A 13,706-nucleotide genomic window follows, 5' to 3' on the forward strand; every position below is an offset into this window, starting at 1 on the left:
ATCGAGCTAGTGGGTAACAGACATCTCCGAAAACGTCGGGGCACTTTTGAAAATATGTGGTGTCTTGATAAACTGAGCAGATATTTGAGGTTTACACAGTTACATTCTCGCTACAGACTGGCGACCTGTCCAGCGTGTACCCCGCCTCTCGCCCTATGACAGCTGGGATAGGCTCCAGCCCCCCCCCACCCGCGACCCTGAAAAGGAGAAGCGGAAACAAATGGATGGATGGATGGATGGATGGATGGGTTTATTTTGTGACCCAGAAAGAATAATAAGAGTTATATTAAAACTAACTAGCTGCCGCCATTGTTGGAAACTGAGCTGGGCTGCGCTATGAATTCTGGGACACAGCTTCTTCTTCGGGTTTTAACGGCAGCTGGCATCCTTGTACATACACTGCTGCCATCTTCTGTTTCAGTCCGTTATTACACTCTTAAATTCTACTACTTATTCCTGCGTCTTTTGTGATCTTACAAAGCTTCAAACGACGCGTCGACTATTAAATCAGTCGTCGACGATTTTGATCGTCGACGTAATCGTGACTAGTCGACTAACCGTGGCAGCCCTACCCTTCAGTGTCTCTTTCTCTCTCTATCTACATCTGTGTCACTTCATCTCTCTCTCATCCCAGTCAGACCTCGGTGTTCTGTCTCCCTTCCCATGTTCTTCTCTGTATTTTATCCTTTGCCTCCCCAGTTTGTTATGTGTTTCCATGTTTGTTAACCCTCAGGTTTCTTCAGGTTCCATGGGCTCTGTAGCTAGCATGTCACGGTTTAGTTTCTCTGTTTTAGTTCCCCATTCCGTTTTGTTTTTTTATTTTTGTACCATTCAACAATCAGCCTTAATAAACGGCTCACCTCCAGTTAACTCCTTCCTGCCTCCCAGTGTTTGCATTTAGGTCCTCACTTCAAGCTTCCCTGAGTCTGTACACCTTGAGACCTTAATAGGATTACATGGCTCTGTAGCGTGCCGCTGTGTTAAACTATGTAAATGTGAGCATGTCACTGAATTTGCAGCTAAAAAAAGAACTTCAATATATGTGTATTTTGGAGTGGTGTATAATAAAAAGTCTGACCATAATATGGTAATGCCATATTAATTTCAAGGCTTTCATAACATGTTTTAGATCAAAAGGTAAATCATATAAAATACTTATTATTAAATTACATTAATATTTAAAAATACAAATATAAAAGGTTTATTTCACAAGCCAATAAAAATTTACATGGGCCATTCCACTGACCTGAGGGTTGTAAGGTTGGACACTGATTTATTATTAATACTACCACGTCATAATGTCTGTTTTCGGCAGCACAACACTTGCCTCCTCATGTCAGAAAGCCTTCCAAGAAGAAAGTTTTTTTTTATGCCTTAGTTTAGATTGTATGTATATTATTTTATTTGACTTTGACTGTACTTTAGATTATTTATATATTTTTGCATTTAAAAATGTTTTCTTTAAAAGCTTAAATTTCAATATGGCACGTACAAACAATCACAGCATTTAGTTGTTGTTTTTTGACAGATATTGTATGCAGCTAAACTTTAAAACATTGCAGTTTCTAAAATGGAAACCAATGGGTTAGGGTTAGGTTTCATTCTAAAAGACCAGTGTTTTTTCTCGTTTTAATATTTATTATTACTTGTTAACAAGACAAAAATACTTCTTGCAAAATTACTTGGTTAATCAATGGAATAATTGATAGATTATACTAAAATAATAGGTCGCTGCAGCCCTAGGTTACTCTAACATTTGGTTAAATCTTTTCTTGAGGACTATAATGGTAAATCTAAATATTTTTGGAGATTCTCTAACATTTCTCTTAGACCCAGTGTCAGATCAAAATTTTGACCATTACAAAAATAAATGTTATCTTAACAGCCTCCATTGGACGTTCTATCTCACTTAACTAAGATGGGGAATACTCTAAGATTGCTCGAAAGTTTGTAATAAGCACAAGCTTAACAAGCATCATGATCACTGATCAGTTTACTTTTTATTAAACACAAACTTTTCCTGGACTGCCGTTGGTGGATTCATGGATGTAGTCACTAGTCATTGGGCTCCTTCCTTCCGCTTAGTGTATAGCTTCAGGTTGCTGGACCCTCCATGCATGGTCAGTAGTTTTCTTGTCTTGATGTCAGTGGCTTCTATCTCCTCCTTTGGCCAGCTTATTATCTCAGAAAGGTATCTGACAATTGGCAGGGCATAGGTGTTGATTCCTTAGATGTTGTTCTTCCCATTCAGCTGACTCCTCGGGACTTGCCTTACTCTCTGCAGGTACTTGGTGGGTGCAGCTTTCCAAACAGCCTGTGGGAACACCTCTCAGCTGTTGTTTTGGCCCTCTGGTGTTTCTACCTCTTCCTTTCTATGCCCCTTTCATGTTTAAAACTGTGTGCCCATTCATCTTAGCTTCCCTTCTGGGGATCCTTGGGGATCAGGACTATCCGGCCTTCAGTTAGCCATTCCATTCCATTGGTAGCTGGTTCATTTGTACTGCCAAGTGGAATGTAGTTAGCCAGTAGGCATGAATCATGTTAGGGCCTGGTGCTGTCCAACTCTTCCTGCTTGAGTCTCTGGATGTCTGTCACTTTGACGTCACTGGATCCTGATCAAAACCGTATTTGTTTCAATTTTGAAAATAAAGTTAATTAACTATTAGGAACTATTGTTTCCTGTGTAAAAGTGGAAATGCTGACAACTGACATTCGACTTTTGTAATGCTGAAGAAATCAATAGATTAATGGGACAGCAGAGGCTTCTGAACATGTCTTTGAATTCTCTGGTTTTAAAGATTTCTTCTGTCCTAGGGGGCACTGCTTTTACATTATTGCAAGTAATAATAATAATAATTCTCAAAAAGTAATTCATCTTTCTCAGAACACTTTTTCAGTGACTGTAGGAAACATTATTTGAAAAAACAGTTTTTACCCCATAGCAATAAAATGCTGATGGGGTAAGCAACGCATGATTTTGATATTTATGCTACAGGTGAATCTACTAAAAATCTATGAGGATTTTGAATCAGGGTCTATTTTGGGAATGATATAACTCAAGAAGGAAGTCCCCTTGGATTTTCAAATTTATACCATAAATGTATCTACTTGCAATGACAGCTGCCAATATTTTTACAAAAGTTTTTTTTTTTTCATCATTAAGGATGGGTTCTTCTACATGAAAGATATTTTGATTTATTTCTGATTGCCACATCACAGATACCACATCCATTTTCTCTTTTGTGTGTCTGTGCAGCCCTTCTGTAATGGCGAGCAAGTCAGTGATGAGTACGACATCGTTCCCTCACGGCAGTTGCCAACTCAGTCCAAACTTTGTAGTAGCCACAAGTGAGTATCACATCTCACACACACACACACACACACACACACACACACACACACACACACACACACACACACACACACACACACACACACACACACACATAAATATTTATCTAGCTGGATATGAACAAATATTCCCAGAAAATATCCTGGAAATTTCTGGTTAATCTGCATTTTTAAGTCAGTTTTGATGCTGCTCTAAAACTGTAGATTAACCAGCCTTTGACAAGGCTGTGTCTCAGATTTTGAGTCAAGATTGTGTGCTTTTAAAAAAAATGAAAACATACTGTTATGCTGTGCATGCTATAGACATCTTGGATACTCAGCTGTATCTGAGAAACTACATGACTTGTGTTTTACCTTATTTTCAGCAAGTGAGCTTTACATGTATGGATTTGAAGTAGATAAAGTGCTTAAAGTGTAAAACACTGTATACATGGACAAATGGGACAACTGTAAAATGCCTTGAGTGGTCAGTAAGATTAAGAGTGCTCTAATACATGTATAAACAAAATCTCTCTACTCGCCATGTGGGCTGTTTTTATTCTTTAACCACTTAAGCCCCACGCCCCCGGTACCGGGGGCAAAAAGGAGATCACGTCAGTGTTGCCAACTTAACGACTTTGTCGCTGTATTTAGCGAGTTTTCAGACCCCCTTAGCGACTTTTTTTCTAAAAAGCAACCAGCGACAAATCTGGCGACTTTTTCTGGTGTTATTGGAGACTTATTTATGACGACTTTTTGACGTGAAAGTGCGTATCGCTCCTACTCTCAACAAGCAGCGTGTGCTGCCGTGGGCACCTCGCCCGTGCCAAAGCGCTCACGGGTGGAGGATAGTCCTCCCCCAGCTGCTATCAGGACAGGAGACGTCCACGCCTATGAGTCCAAACTGCAAATGAATCGCGCATGAGCGAAGCCACTGCTCCCGCACTGACTGTAACGTAGTGGAATTGAACTCAGGACCTTCTTGCTGTGCGGCAACAGTGCTAACCACCGTGCCACCGTGCTGCCTCGTTATAGTACTGAGTTAATAATTCAGACAGTTCTTTACTCACAAGTTTATAAAATTCAGAAGGGAGTCCATCCAAACCAGTTGATTAATTACTGATTCCACTTCCTCTCTTTTAATTTCCCCAACCGAGGTCTCATAAGTGACAGAATTTAATAGTTCAACTTCACTTAGAAGATTGTTAACAGTGTCACTATGGGTGAAATATCTCCGAACAATAGTCCCTAATAACTTCTAACTTCTAATCTTTTCCCTTCTTCTTTGAAAACTGACTTTCCATGTTTGTCCTTAATTGAGACAATGAAATCATTTCCACATTTCTTTTGATTATTTAAATGGTAAATGGTAAATGGCCTGTATTTATATATAGCGCTTTTACTAGTCCCTAAGAACCCCAAAGCGCTTTACATATCCAGTCATCCACCCATTCACACATACATTCACACACTGGTGATGGCAAGCTACATTGTAGCCACAGCCACCCTGGGGCGCACTGACAGATTAGAATCATATAATCGCTATTCCCATGAAATTCAGTACATCTCAACATATTAAATAAAACTTCTCTGTTGACTCGATCAATGCTCTCCTTAAGAGACATCCTTTGATTTTCTTCCTCTTCTTGTTTCTCCTTCTTATTTCTTAAATATATATATATATCTACTTACATCTTCATTGTATTTCATATTCTTAGCATGATTTAATTATCTCGCAAAGTTCTGAGAAAGAGGCAGTAAAAATCTGAAGATGTAATATTTTCTTAATTTCAGATTTAACTTCGGGCACAAGCAAACCCGTCTGGTAACAAAGATGTATTCAGTTTCCAATAGTTCAAAAATTTGTGGGAGCAACAGGATATTGTTGCCATAACCACCATGTGATCAGAAAAGTCTGGGGGTTTTTTTGTTTTTGTTTTTGTTTTTTGGGTTTTTTTTGTTGTCCCGTTTGGATCTTTAGCCATCAGAATTGTTGTCTTAAGGCCACGAAAGATGCCAAGCGGATTTATTTTACCAAGTGGATCATCATGGCCTTGCCATATTGGTCCATTTGATTGACCTTTATTATAATTATGTATTTATTTTATTTTCGGTTGCTACAAACGGGACAGACATGACTGGGGATAGGACAGGGAGAAAGAATGAAAGAAAGAGAGGGAGAGAAAGAAAAACAGAGGGGAGAAGAGACGGTGAGAAAGGGGGGAAGAAAGAAAGAAAAACAAACAAAACACCTGGATCACCTGTATGGAGAAAAAAAACAAGAGAAAGCAAAAAAAAAAAAAGAGCAACATAATAAATACAGCACTATCACAATAAACTAGCTAGCAGTAGATAACAGTAGATACTAAATATTAAACGCTATTGTGCAGCACGCAAGATACACAGCGCACAATGTGCTTTGAGGCAGCAGCCAAGAAAGGTGTAGTCTGCGTCTGTGAACACCCGTGTCTACACCTGTGTGCACACCTGTGTGGATCAGCATGCTTGTATTCCAAAGGTTTCTCCATGTAACGATCTGTTAGGGAGTGTGGCGAGCCACAGCCCCATCCCCCAGGGTATGAAGCAGGTATGGAGGAGATCCAGGCCCCAGACATCCAGAGGTCCCAGAGTACAAGGACCCGAGGAGGACCACCAAAAAGGGGGGGAACCGTGCCACCCTCATGGGAAGAGCTGAGTAGAGCCCCAAACGAGAGGTCACCCAGCAGCTACGGAGCAGAGGCCAGAGGAGGTTCCAGCAGTGGCGTGCCCGCGGGCTCTGCCGGCAGCCAGCTGTGTCAGAGAGGACCGAGCTTCAGGTCCAGAGGCCAGAGGCCTGAAGGCATCCCCCCCCCCCCCCCCCCCCCCGGAAGGGGCCCAGCCGAGCCACAGGCGCCAGGCTCCGCCAATCGGCCACCAGGAGTGAGCCGGTACATACATGAGCGCTCAGCCCCAGTCGACAAGAACCACCAACACACCAACGTCTGAGGGCATCAGCCAGCGGCAGGGAGTGTGGTGAGGGGAGATAGGCCTCCGTACTTAGGAGGGCCTGAGATGTACCCAGAGAGGTTGAGTCTAACACCCAACCTGACATATAGACACAGACGAACAGGCGCACGCGGACACAAACGTGCATTCCCACCCCCATATACACAACCAAATACTTGGCACTCACCCAACGTGTAGACAGACACAAATAGACACTGCAGAGACAGTCACACTCCCCAAACATACTCTATATCCCAGGTCCAGGTACCCCCGCCCCCGGAGGGGCAAGCCACACCTAGACCCAGGAGATGTTACCCTTCTCTCTGTGGTGGAGGCAAGCGGACCACCTGCTTATCTGCAGTAGCAGGGAGGCCCCGCATCCCAGACCCCAGTCTGACGGCCAGCACCTCCTCCCAGCCCCCCAGCCCTGACGGCTAACAGAACCAGGGTGAGTGAAGACCCCAAACCTCCCTACCCCCGCTCATATGTAGTGTTGCTGTGTGCTGTTCTAAAGTGCATTTAAAACATCAGAGAGCAGCACGGCTCCTCCCGAAAACCCTTAGTGTCTATATGCATTTAAAATTGAGGGTAGGGCACGGTGGTTAGCACTGTTGCCGCACAGCAAGAAGGTCCTGAGTTCAATTCCACCATCAGGCCGGGGTCTTTCTGTGTGGAGTTTGCATGTTCTCCCCGTGTCTGCGTGGGTTCCCTCCGGGTACTCCGGCTTCCTCCCACCGTCCAAAGACATGCAGTTTGTGGGGATAGGTTAATTGGATAAATCCAAATTGCCACTAGGTGTAAATGTGCGAGTGAATGTGAGTATGAATGGTTGTCTGTCCTTGTGTGTTAGCCCTGCGACAGACTGGCGACCTGTCCAGGGTGTACCCTGCCTCTCGCCCTATGACAGCTGGGATTGGCTCCAGCACCCCCTGCGACCCTGAAAAGGATAAGCGGTAGCGAATGGATGGATGGATGGATGGATGGATGGATGGTAGGGCACCAGCGCCAGAGGTGGGTTGGAATACACCGACCATCCTCTGGATGCTGTAAAACGTGCCCACCCCCAAGGCCCTATATGTATGTGTTATGTGAGAGTGTGAGTAATGTGGATGTCTAGGTTGCAGAATAAAATTGAGGCACAGGCGGCCAGAAGGGGACAGAGGGGGAGTGCCTTCCCTGCACCCTGGTGACATACCTGCACCTCAAGCCCTTGGTGTGTGGGTGGGTGTGGTAGAGCGGGAATAGGGAGGCAGCTGAGGATGGGGAGGGAAGAAAGGGAGGGGCAAGTGGCCCCTCCCTGGGGCCAGCTCCCCCGCTGACCCCAGTAGGCACCCCCACACTCTGGAACCCACCAGGGCAAGAGGGCCCAGGCCCATCCGGACCAGGGCCCGCAGCAGCAGCACCGCCCAGCCCCACAGAGTCCGGGGCAGCCCACCCAACTCCACCCCAGAGAAAACTGCACCCACCCCATCATCCAATCATCTCCCAAACTACACAAGACAATAGACACCCAGGTTGAGTTCATTCTCTACCTCTCCTATATCTCTCCCCCACCTGCAGAGTGAGCTCCTGTAGAGAGACTACCTGCAAAGATATAACAACCTCCCCACCAGTTAGAGAGCCCCCAAGTTGGGCCGATGCACCAGAGGTCCCCTGCACTGGGGCTGAGCCCCCCTGCACCCACCCGCCCACAGCTCCGGTGACACAACAGCCAGGACCCAAGCCCCCAAGGCCCAGCCAGCACCCCAGACCGGGGGCAGAGCGCACCCAGACCCCCAAGCCTCCACGCCCATCCCGGACCCGCCCAGGGGCAGCCAGGCTACCAGGCCAGTAACCAACATCCGCCAGCACAGACCCTCCCCCATCTCCGCTGTACGCAGCCACAAGGAAAACACCATCCACCAGAGCCCCTAACCAGGTCATGGCCACATCCCCCGGGTTAGGCCCTCCAGGGAAAACGTCCCTAGGGACTCCCCAGACGCCCTAAGGCCGTCCTCAAAGGAGCTTGCAAAGAAAAGCGTCTGGACTTCTTTAAGTTGCTTGAAGACATTTCACCTCTCATCCGAGAAGCTTCTTCAGTTCTAAGGTCAAATGGTGGAGACTCCCAGATATAAACCTAGTGGGAGTAACCCCCCACAGAGGGACAAAAGGACCCCCTGATGATCCTCTAATCGCCTGAGCCAAGGTGTGAAACTGGGTGTGGGTCCCAATCAGCCAGAGTTTCGGGTGTGTTCATTATGAAACCTGGCCCCACCTTATCATGTGAATTCCTGAGGTCAGATGGCCCAGGATGTGAGTGGGCGTTAAGGCGTCTGGGAAGGGATCTCAAAACTGGATTATAGATGGCAGAGAGTTGGTGTCGTAAACCCCCACCTCTGTTCAAAGATGGTCGCTCACAGTGGACATAGATGGCTTCTTTCACTCCTCTTTCAAACCATCTGTCCTCTCTGTCCAAAATGTGAACATTGGCATCCTCGAAAGAGTGTCCTTTATCCTTAAGATGCAGATGGACTGCTGAGTCTTGTGGCTCTTCTGTGTTGTGCTATGCGCTTGTGAAGTGGCTGTTTGGTCTCTCCAATGTAGAGGTCTGAGCATTCCTCGCTGCACTGTACAGCATACACCACATTGTTAAGTTTGTGTTTTGGCGTTTTGGCGTCCCCACCCCCATATCAACCACAATAGTGAAGGCAGGACCAAACCATGACCCCCCACCCCCACTAGGTGATGAAGCCGATCAAAGGAACCCAAAGAGATTGATCAAATGTGATGGCAGAGGCTGTATCAAGACTAATGTGATCTATTAGATGGTTTTTATATTGGTTAGAATTAAGATTATTTTTATTTTTCCAGTTAATGAGGACCATTTTCTTGGCAATGCATAGGGCCGTAAAAACAACTTTATTTCTGCAGTGACCTCATCCAAGTTGCCCAGCAAGCATACTAAAGGGGAGGCTGGAATGTTACGTTTCAGACACTTTGATAAGTTTTCACATATCTCACGCCAAAACTGCTGAACTGGTGGACAGAACCAAAGAGCGTGGATGTAATTGTCTGGTGTATTTGCTGTGCAGTGTGAGCAGTTGTTGGAAGGCGTATAGCCCATCTTGAACATCCTATGACCAGTATAGTGCACTCTATGTAATATTTTGTATTGTATTAATTGCAAACTGGGATTTCTGATCCATTGAAAGGTTTTTAAGCATATCTGAGACCAAAGGTTTTGGTCTAAGCTGATCGATAAATCTGCTTCCCATTTTGCAATAGGAAGGGATATTGATTCATCTATTTTAGAAAGTGTTCTGTATATTTTAGACAATAATTTGGGGGGTTTTAGACTAAAAAATTGTACCACACTTGGTGGTGTTTGTAATTCAGCTTCACTGGGATTAAATTTCTTTTTTACTATGGATTTAATTTGTTGATATTCCAAAAATCGTTTCTTGGTGATCCCATATTGTGTAACTACTCTGTCAAATGAAATAAAGTCTGTTCCTTCCAATATATGTTCCAAGTATTTAATTCATTTGCAACTCCAATCTGGAAAGTTGATCATATTATTGTTTTGTAATATGTCCGGATTGTTCCAGATAGGTGTACGTTTTCATGGGATTAATGAAGACCCTGTCATTTTTAGAAACTCTCACCATGCTGTCAGAGAAGAGCTGATGTTGCTGCTTTTAAAGCATTCATGTCGTTTGATGTTTGAGCTGATAAATGGTAGGTCTGAAATTTGTAGGTTATTACATAGTGCCTGTTCTACATCTATCCAAGGTTCATCTAAGAGGGTGTGTTTAAACCATGTAGCAGTGATGGTAAATTTGATTCTTTTTACTGAATCGAGTGTTAATGAGTCACTCACCAAAGTGAATCGGGTGTTTTGAGTCATTTGATTCACTGAGTCAGTTGACCAGAGAGTGCAAAAATTTTACATTTTCACTCAAACTTAATTTGTTTCCCTTTTCATGTAAATCCCACTGCTAAGATGAATGATTAAAAAAAACCCAAAACTATTTTATAGAGAAAAAAAGAGCAAAAACATTTCTAAAATTAAGCAATTTCCTATCAAAATAGCTTAATAAACATTTATTTTGTTTATTTGTATTTTATTAGTATTTTCCTTAAGTGTGTCAAATATATATTTTCTCATCTAAATGTCCACTGCGCTGTGAGCCAGGGGGCGGCCTTAACATTGGTTGCCAACCAAGAAGAAGAAGAAGCTGTGAGCCAGCACAGGAGGGAGGGGGTGAGTGAGTGATTCGTTCGTTCGCTCTATGATTCAGCACAGGAGGGAGGGGGTGAGCGAGTCCTGAGTGATTCGCTTACGCTTACGATTCAGCACAGGAGGGAGGGGGTTAGTGAGTCCTGAGTGATTCGTTCGCTCTTTGATTTGCAGAGGAGGGAGGGGGTTAGTGAGTGAGTGAGTGATTCGTTCGCTCTATGATTCAGCACAGGAGGGAGGGGGTGAGCGAGTCCTGAGTGATTCGCTTATGCTTACGATTCAGCACAGGAAGGGAGGGGGTGAGTAGCTCAAATGTGTTGTTAGCATGTTAGCAGCGCGATGCTACTCTGAACCGAGGAGCTATTTTCTTGATGTGAGCTTCTACTCAGGGTTTTTTCTTCCAGTTCAGAGCAGAAATGCTTTTGTTACGAAACTGGCTGTTGTTTTTCCCCCCCACAATTTTAATTATTAGCTAAATATATTTCTACTAATGGAATTAGTTTGCTAACAGCAACAGGGATGAGTCAGTGAGTCAGTTGGGCTTGTGAATCATGATTCACGAGTCAGTAAAGTGATTCTCGAGTATTGAACGATTCGTTCACGAATCGAACATCACTACCATGTAGAGATGAACTGAAGCCTGTTGGCTAAAAAATAGTGATTAAAGTTAGGCAGATCTAATCCTCCTTTATCCTTGGTCTTTTGTAGTGTTTTTAAGCTGATACATTGGGGTTTATCTTTCCAAAGGAATTTAGAAATATACGAGTCTAGAGATCTGAACCAATCTTGTGATGGCTTATTTGGGATCATTGAAAATAAATAGTTTATTTTTGGCAAGACTATCATTTTTATAGCGGCAACCCTTCCCATGAGTGATATGGATAAAGATTTCCATCTAACCAGATCGCCTTCTACTGTCTTTAAACGTGGGATATGATTTAATTTAGTGAATTCTGAAAGCTTAGGAGAGACATTAATACCTAAATATTTTATATTTCCAGATTGCAGTAGGGAAGGAGAAGAATTATGGAAGGAGCAATTAATCGGAAGAACTGTAGATTTTGACCAGTTAATTGAATAATCTGAGACACTTGAGAAAGAATTTATCAATGCAAGTACCCCAGAGAGATTGGTTTGTGAATGTTGGAGAAAAAGTAACACATCATCCGCATAAAGGCTGATTTTATGTTCTACATTCTTACATTTTATGCCCTTAATTGTTGTAGCCTGTCTAATTGCTGCTGCTAGTGGCTCAATAAAAATTGCAAACAGTGAAGGGGAGAGTTGGCATCCCTGTCTGGTGCCCCTCAGGAGAGAGAAGCTGGAGGATGTTTGGTCATTTGTTCTGACACAAGCTGTTGGGGAGTTATATAATATTTTTAACCAGTTTATGAAAGAGGATCCAAAACCAAATTTGTGTAAAGTTGCAAATAGAAATTTCCAGTTAACTCTGTCAAATGCTTTTTCCGCATCTAAAGAAAATATTATGGTTTCAATGTTTTTACTGCATGAGTAGTCTATTAAATTAAGTAATCTATGTGTATTTGTTGATGAGTTCCTACCTTTTATGAAACCAGTTTGGTCAGGATGAATTAAAAGGGGGGTTATTTTCTCTAATCTTTTTGAGAGAGCTTTGCAGATTATTTTAAGGTCTACATTAATAAGGGATATTGGACAATAGCTTGAAGGAAATACAGGGTCTTTGCCTGGTTTTAGTAAGAGACTGATATTTGCAGAGTTCATATTTGGTGGTAGTCTACCATTTTCTTTGATTTCCTGCAACATCCTGTGAAAAACTGGTGCCAGAATCGTCCAGAATTCTTTGTAAAAATCTGTTGGAAAACCGTCTGGACCTGGAGCCTTATTATTGGGCATACTTATCAGAGTTTCCTGGAGTTCACCTGGCGTCAGTGGCGAATCCAGTGCCGTTGCTTGGGTGTCTAATAATTTTGGAAGAGTTATGTTGTCGAGAAATTGATCAATTTCATTTTTAGATGGGTTTATTTGTGGTGTATATAAAGTTTCATAGAAATCCCTAAAAAATTTGTTTATTTTTTTAAGATCATATATTGTATTCCCAGATAAATCTTTAACAGCACATATAGTTGTTTTTTCTTTATTGAGTTTTAACTGGTTAGCAAGAAATTGTCCGGATTTGTTACCGTGTTCATAATTTTGCAGACAAAGTCTTTGTTCTAAGAATTTAGTCTTTTTATTAATAATTTCATTTAATTCTAGTTTTGTCTTGCATATTTTGTTTAATATTTCTTGATCTTGGTGTGACACAAAGGCTTTTTCTAAGAATTTGATGTTTTTTTCTAGTTCCTGAATATTTTTGTTTTCTTCTTTTTTCTTATGTGATGAGAAAGAGATTATTTTACCTCTCATCACGGCTTGCCCTGCTTCCCAGAGGACAGATGCTGATGTTCCAGGAATGTCATTAAAGCCTAAATATAGAGTCCATTCTTTTTTATTAAAGTATTTGATAAACTCTTCGTCTTTGAGCAGTGATGTATTAAATCTCCAGTTTTTACTTGGTGTAGTATTATTCTTCTGTATTAGTGTTAAAGATACAGGAGCATGATCGCTGACAGCTATAGGATGAATCTCAGTGTCTGAAATGTTACTCAGCAGTGAGCTGCTGACCAGAAAATAATCCAGACGAGAGTAGGAGTGATGAACATGTGAGAAGAAAGAATATTCCTTTCTGTTGGGGTGAAGGGATGAAAAGTCTGTTAAGAATGTGTCATATTTAAGACTTTGAATGTTAGATGATATGTAAAGTCTATCAATCCTTGTTTTGGTTAATGAGTCGAACCTAGTGTAATGTATGGTATGGGGATGCAAGACTCTGCACAGATCACTAAGTGCTGCTTCCTTACAAATTTGAACCAACAATTTACTTTCTCGAGATTCTCTAACCTCAACATTGGATATCCTGTCAGTTGCTTCAGTGGCTCCACATAAAAAATCTCCACATAAAAAATATTAAAACCAATCTCTAACAAATACTTCATTTTTTTTCAGCAATTGCATCTTTTTCGTTCGATCGGGTGCGTTATATACATTAATAATATGCAACTTTTGCCCGTAATAACAGCAATCAACAAGGAGGAGTTGTCCCGGTATTATGTCTCTTCTTTTGATTATATTCACTGTATCCTTTTTGAAG

At 42.5% G+C, this 13,706-nt stretch overlaps 1 protein-coding gene across 8 annotated transcripts in view; it reads left to right on the forward strand.

Annotated features, from left to right (window-relative positions):
* cblb (Cbl proto-oncogene B, E3 ubiquitin protein ligase) overlaps positions 1–13,706 on the forward strand; it is a 174,848-nt gene that overhangs the window by 103,535 nt on the left and 57,607 nt on the right. For 6 of the 8 annotated variants that reach the window (XR_013969943.1, XM_080867435.1, XM_080867433.1 and 3 more), the window contains one exon: positions 3,257–3,348. Coding sequence is in view for 7 of the 8 variants with exons in the window: in XM_080867435.1 (XP_080723561.1) it covers positions 3,257–3,348 (92 nt within the window). In the remaining variant the exon portion in view is untranslated. The other 2 variants (XM_080867437.1, XM_080867438.1) reach the window with 2 other exon arrangements.

This window comes from Rhamphochromis sp. 'chilingali', assembly GCF_963969265.1.
Source record: "Rhamphochromis sp. 'chilingali' genome assembly, chromosome: 19".
Classification (NCBI taxonomy): Eukaryota; Metazoa; Chordata; class Actinopteri; order Cichliformes; family Cichlidae; genus Rhamphochromis; species Rhamphochromis sp. 'chilingali'.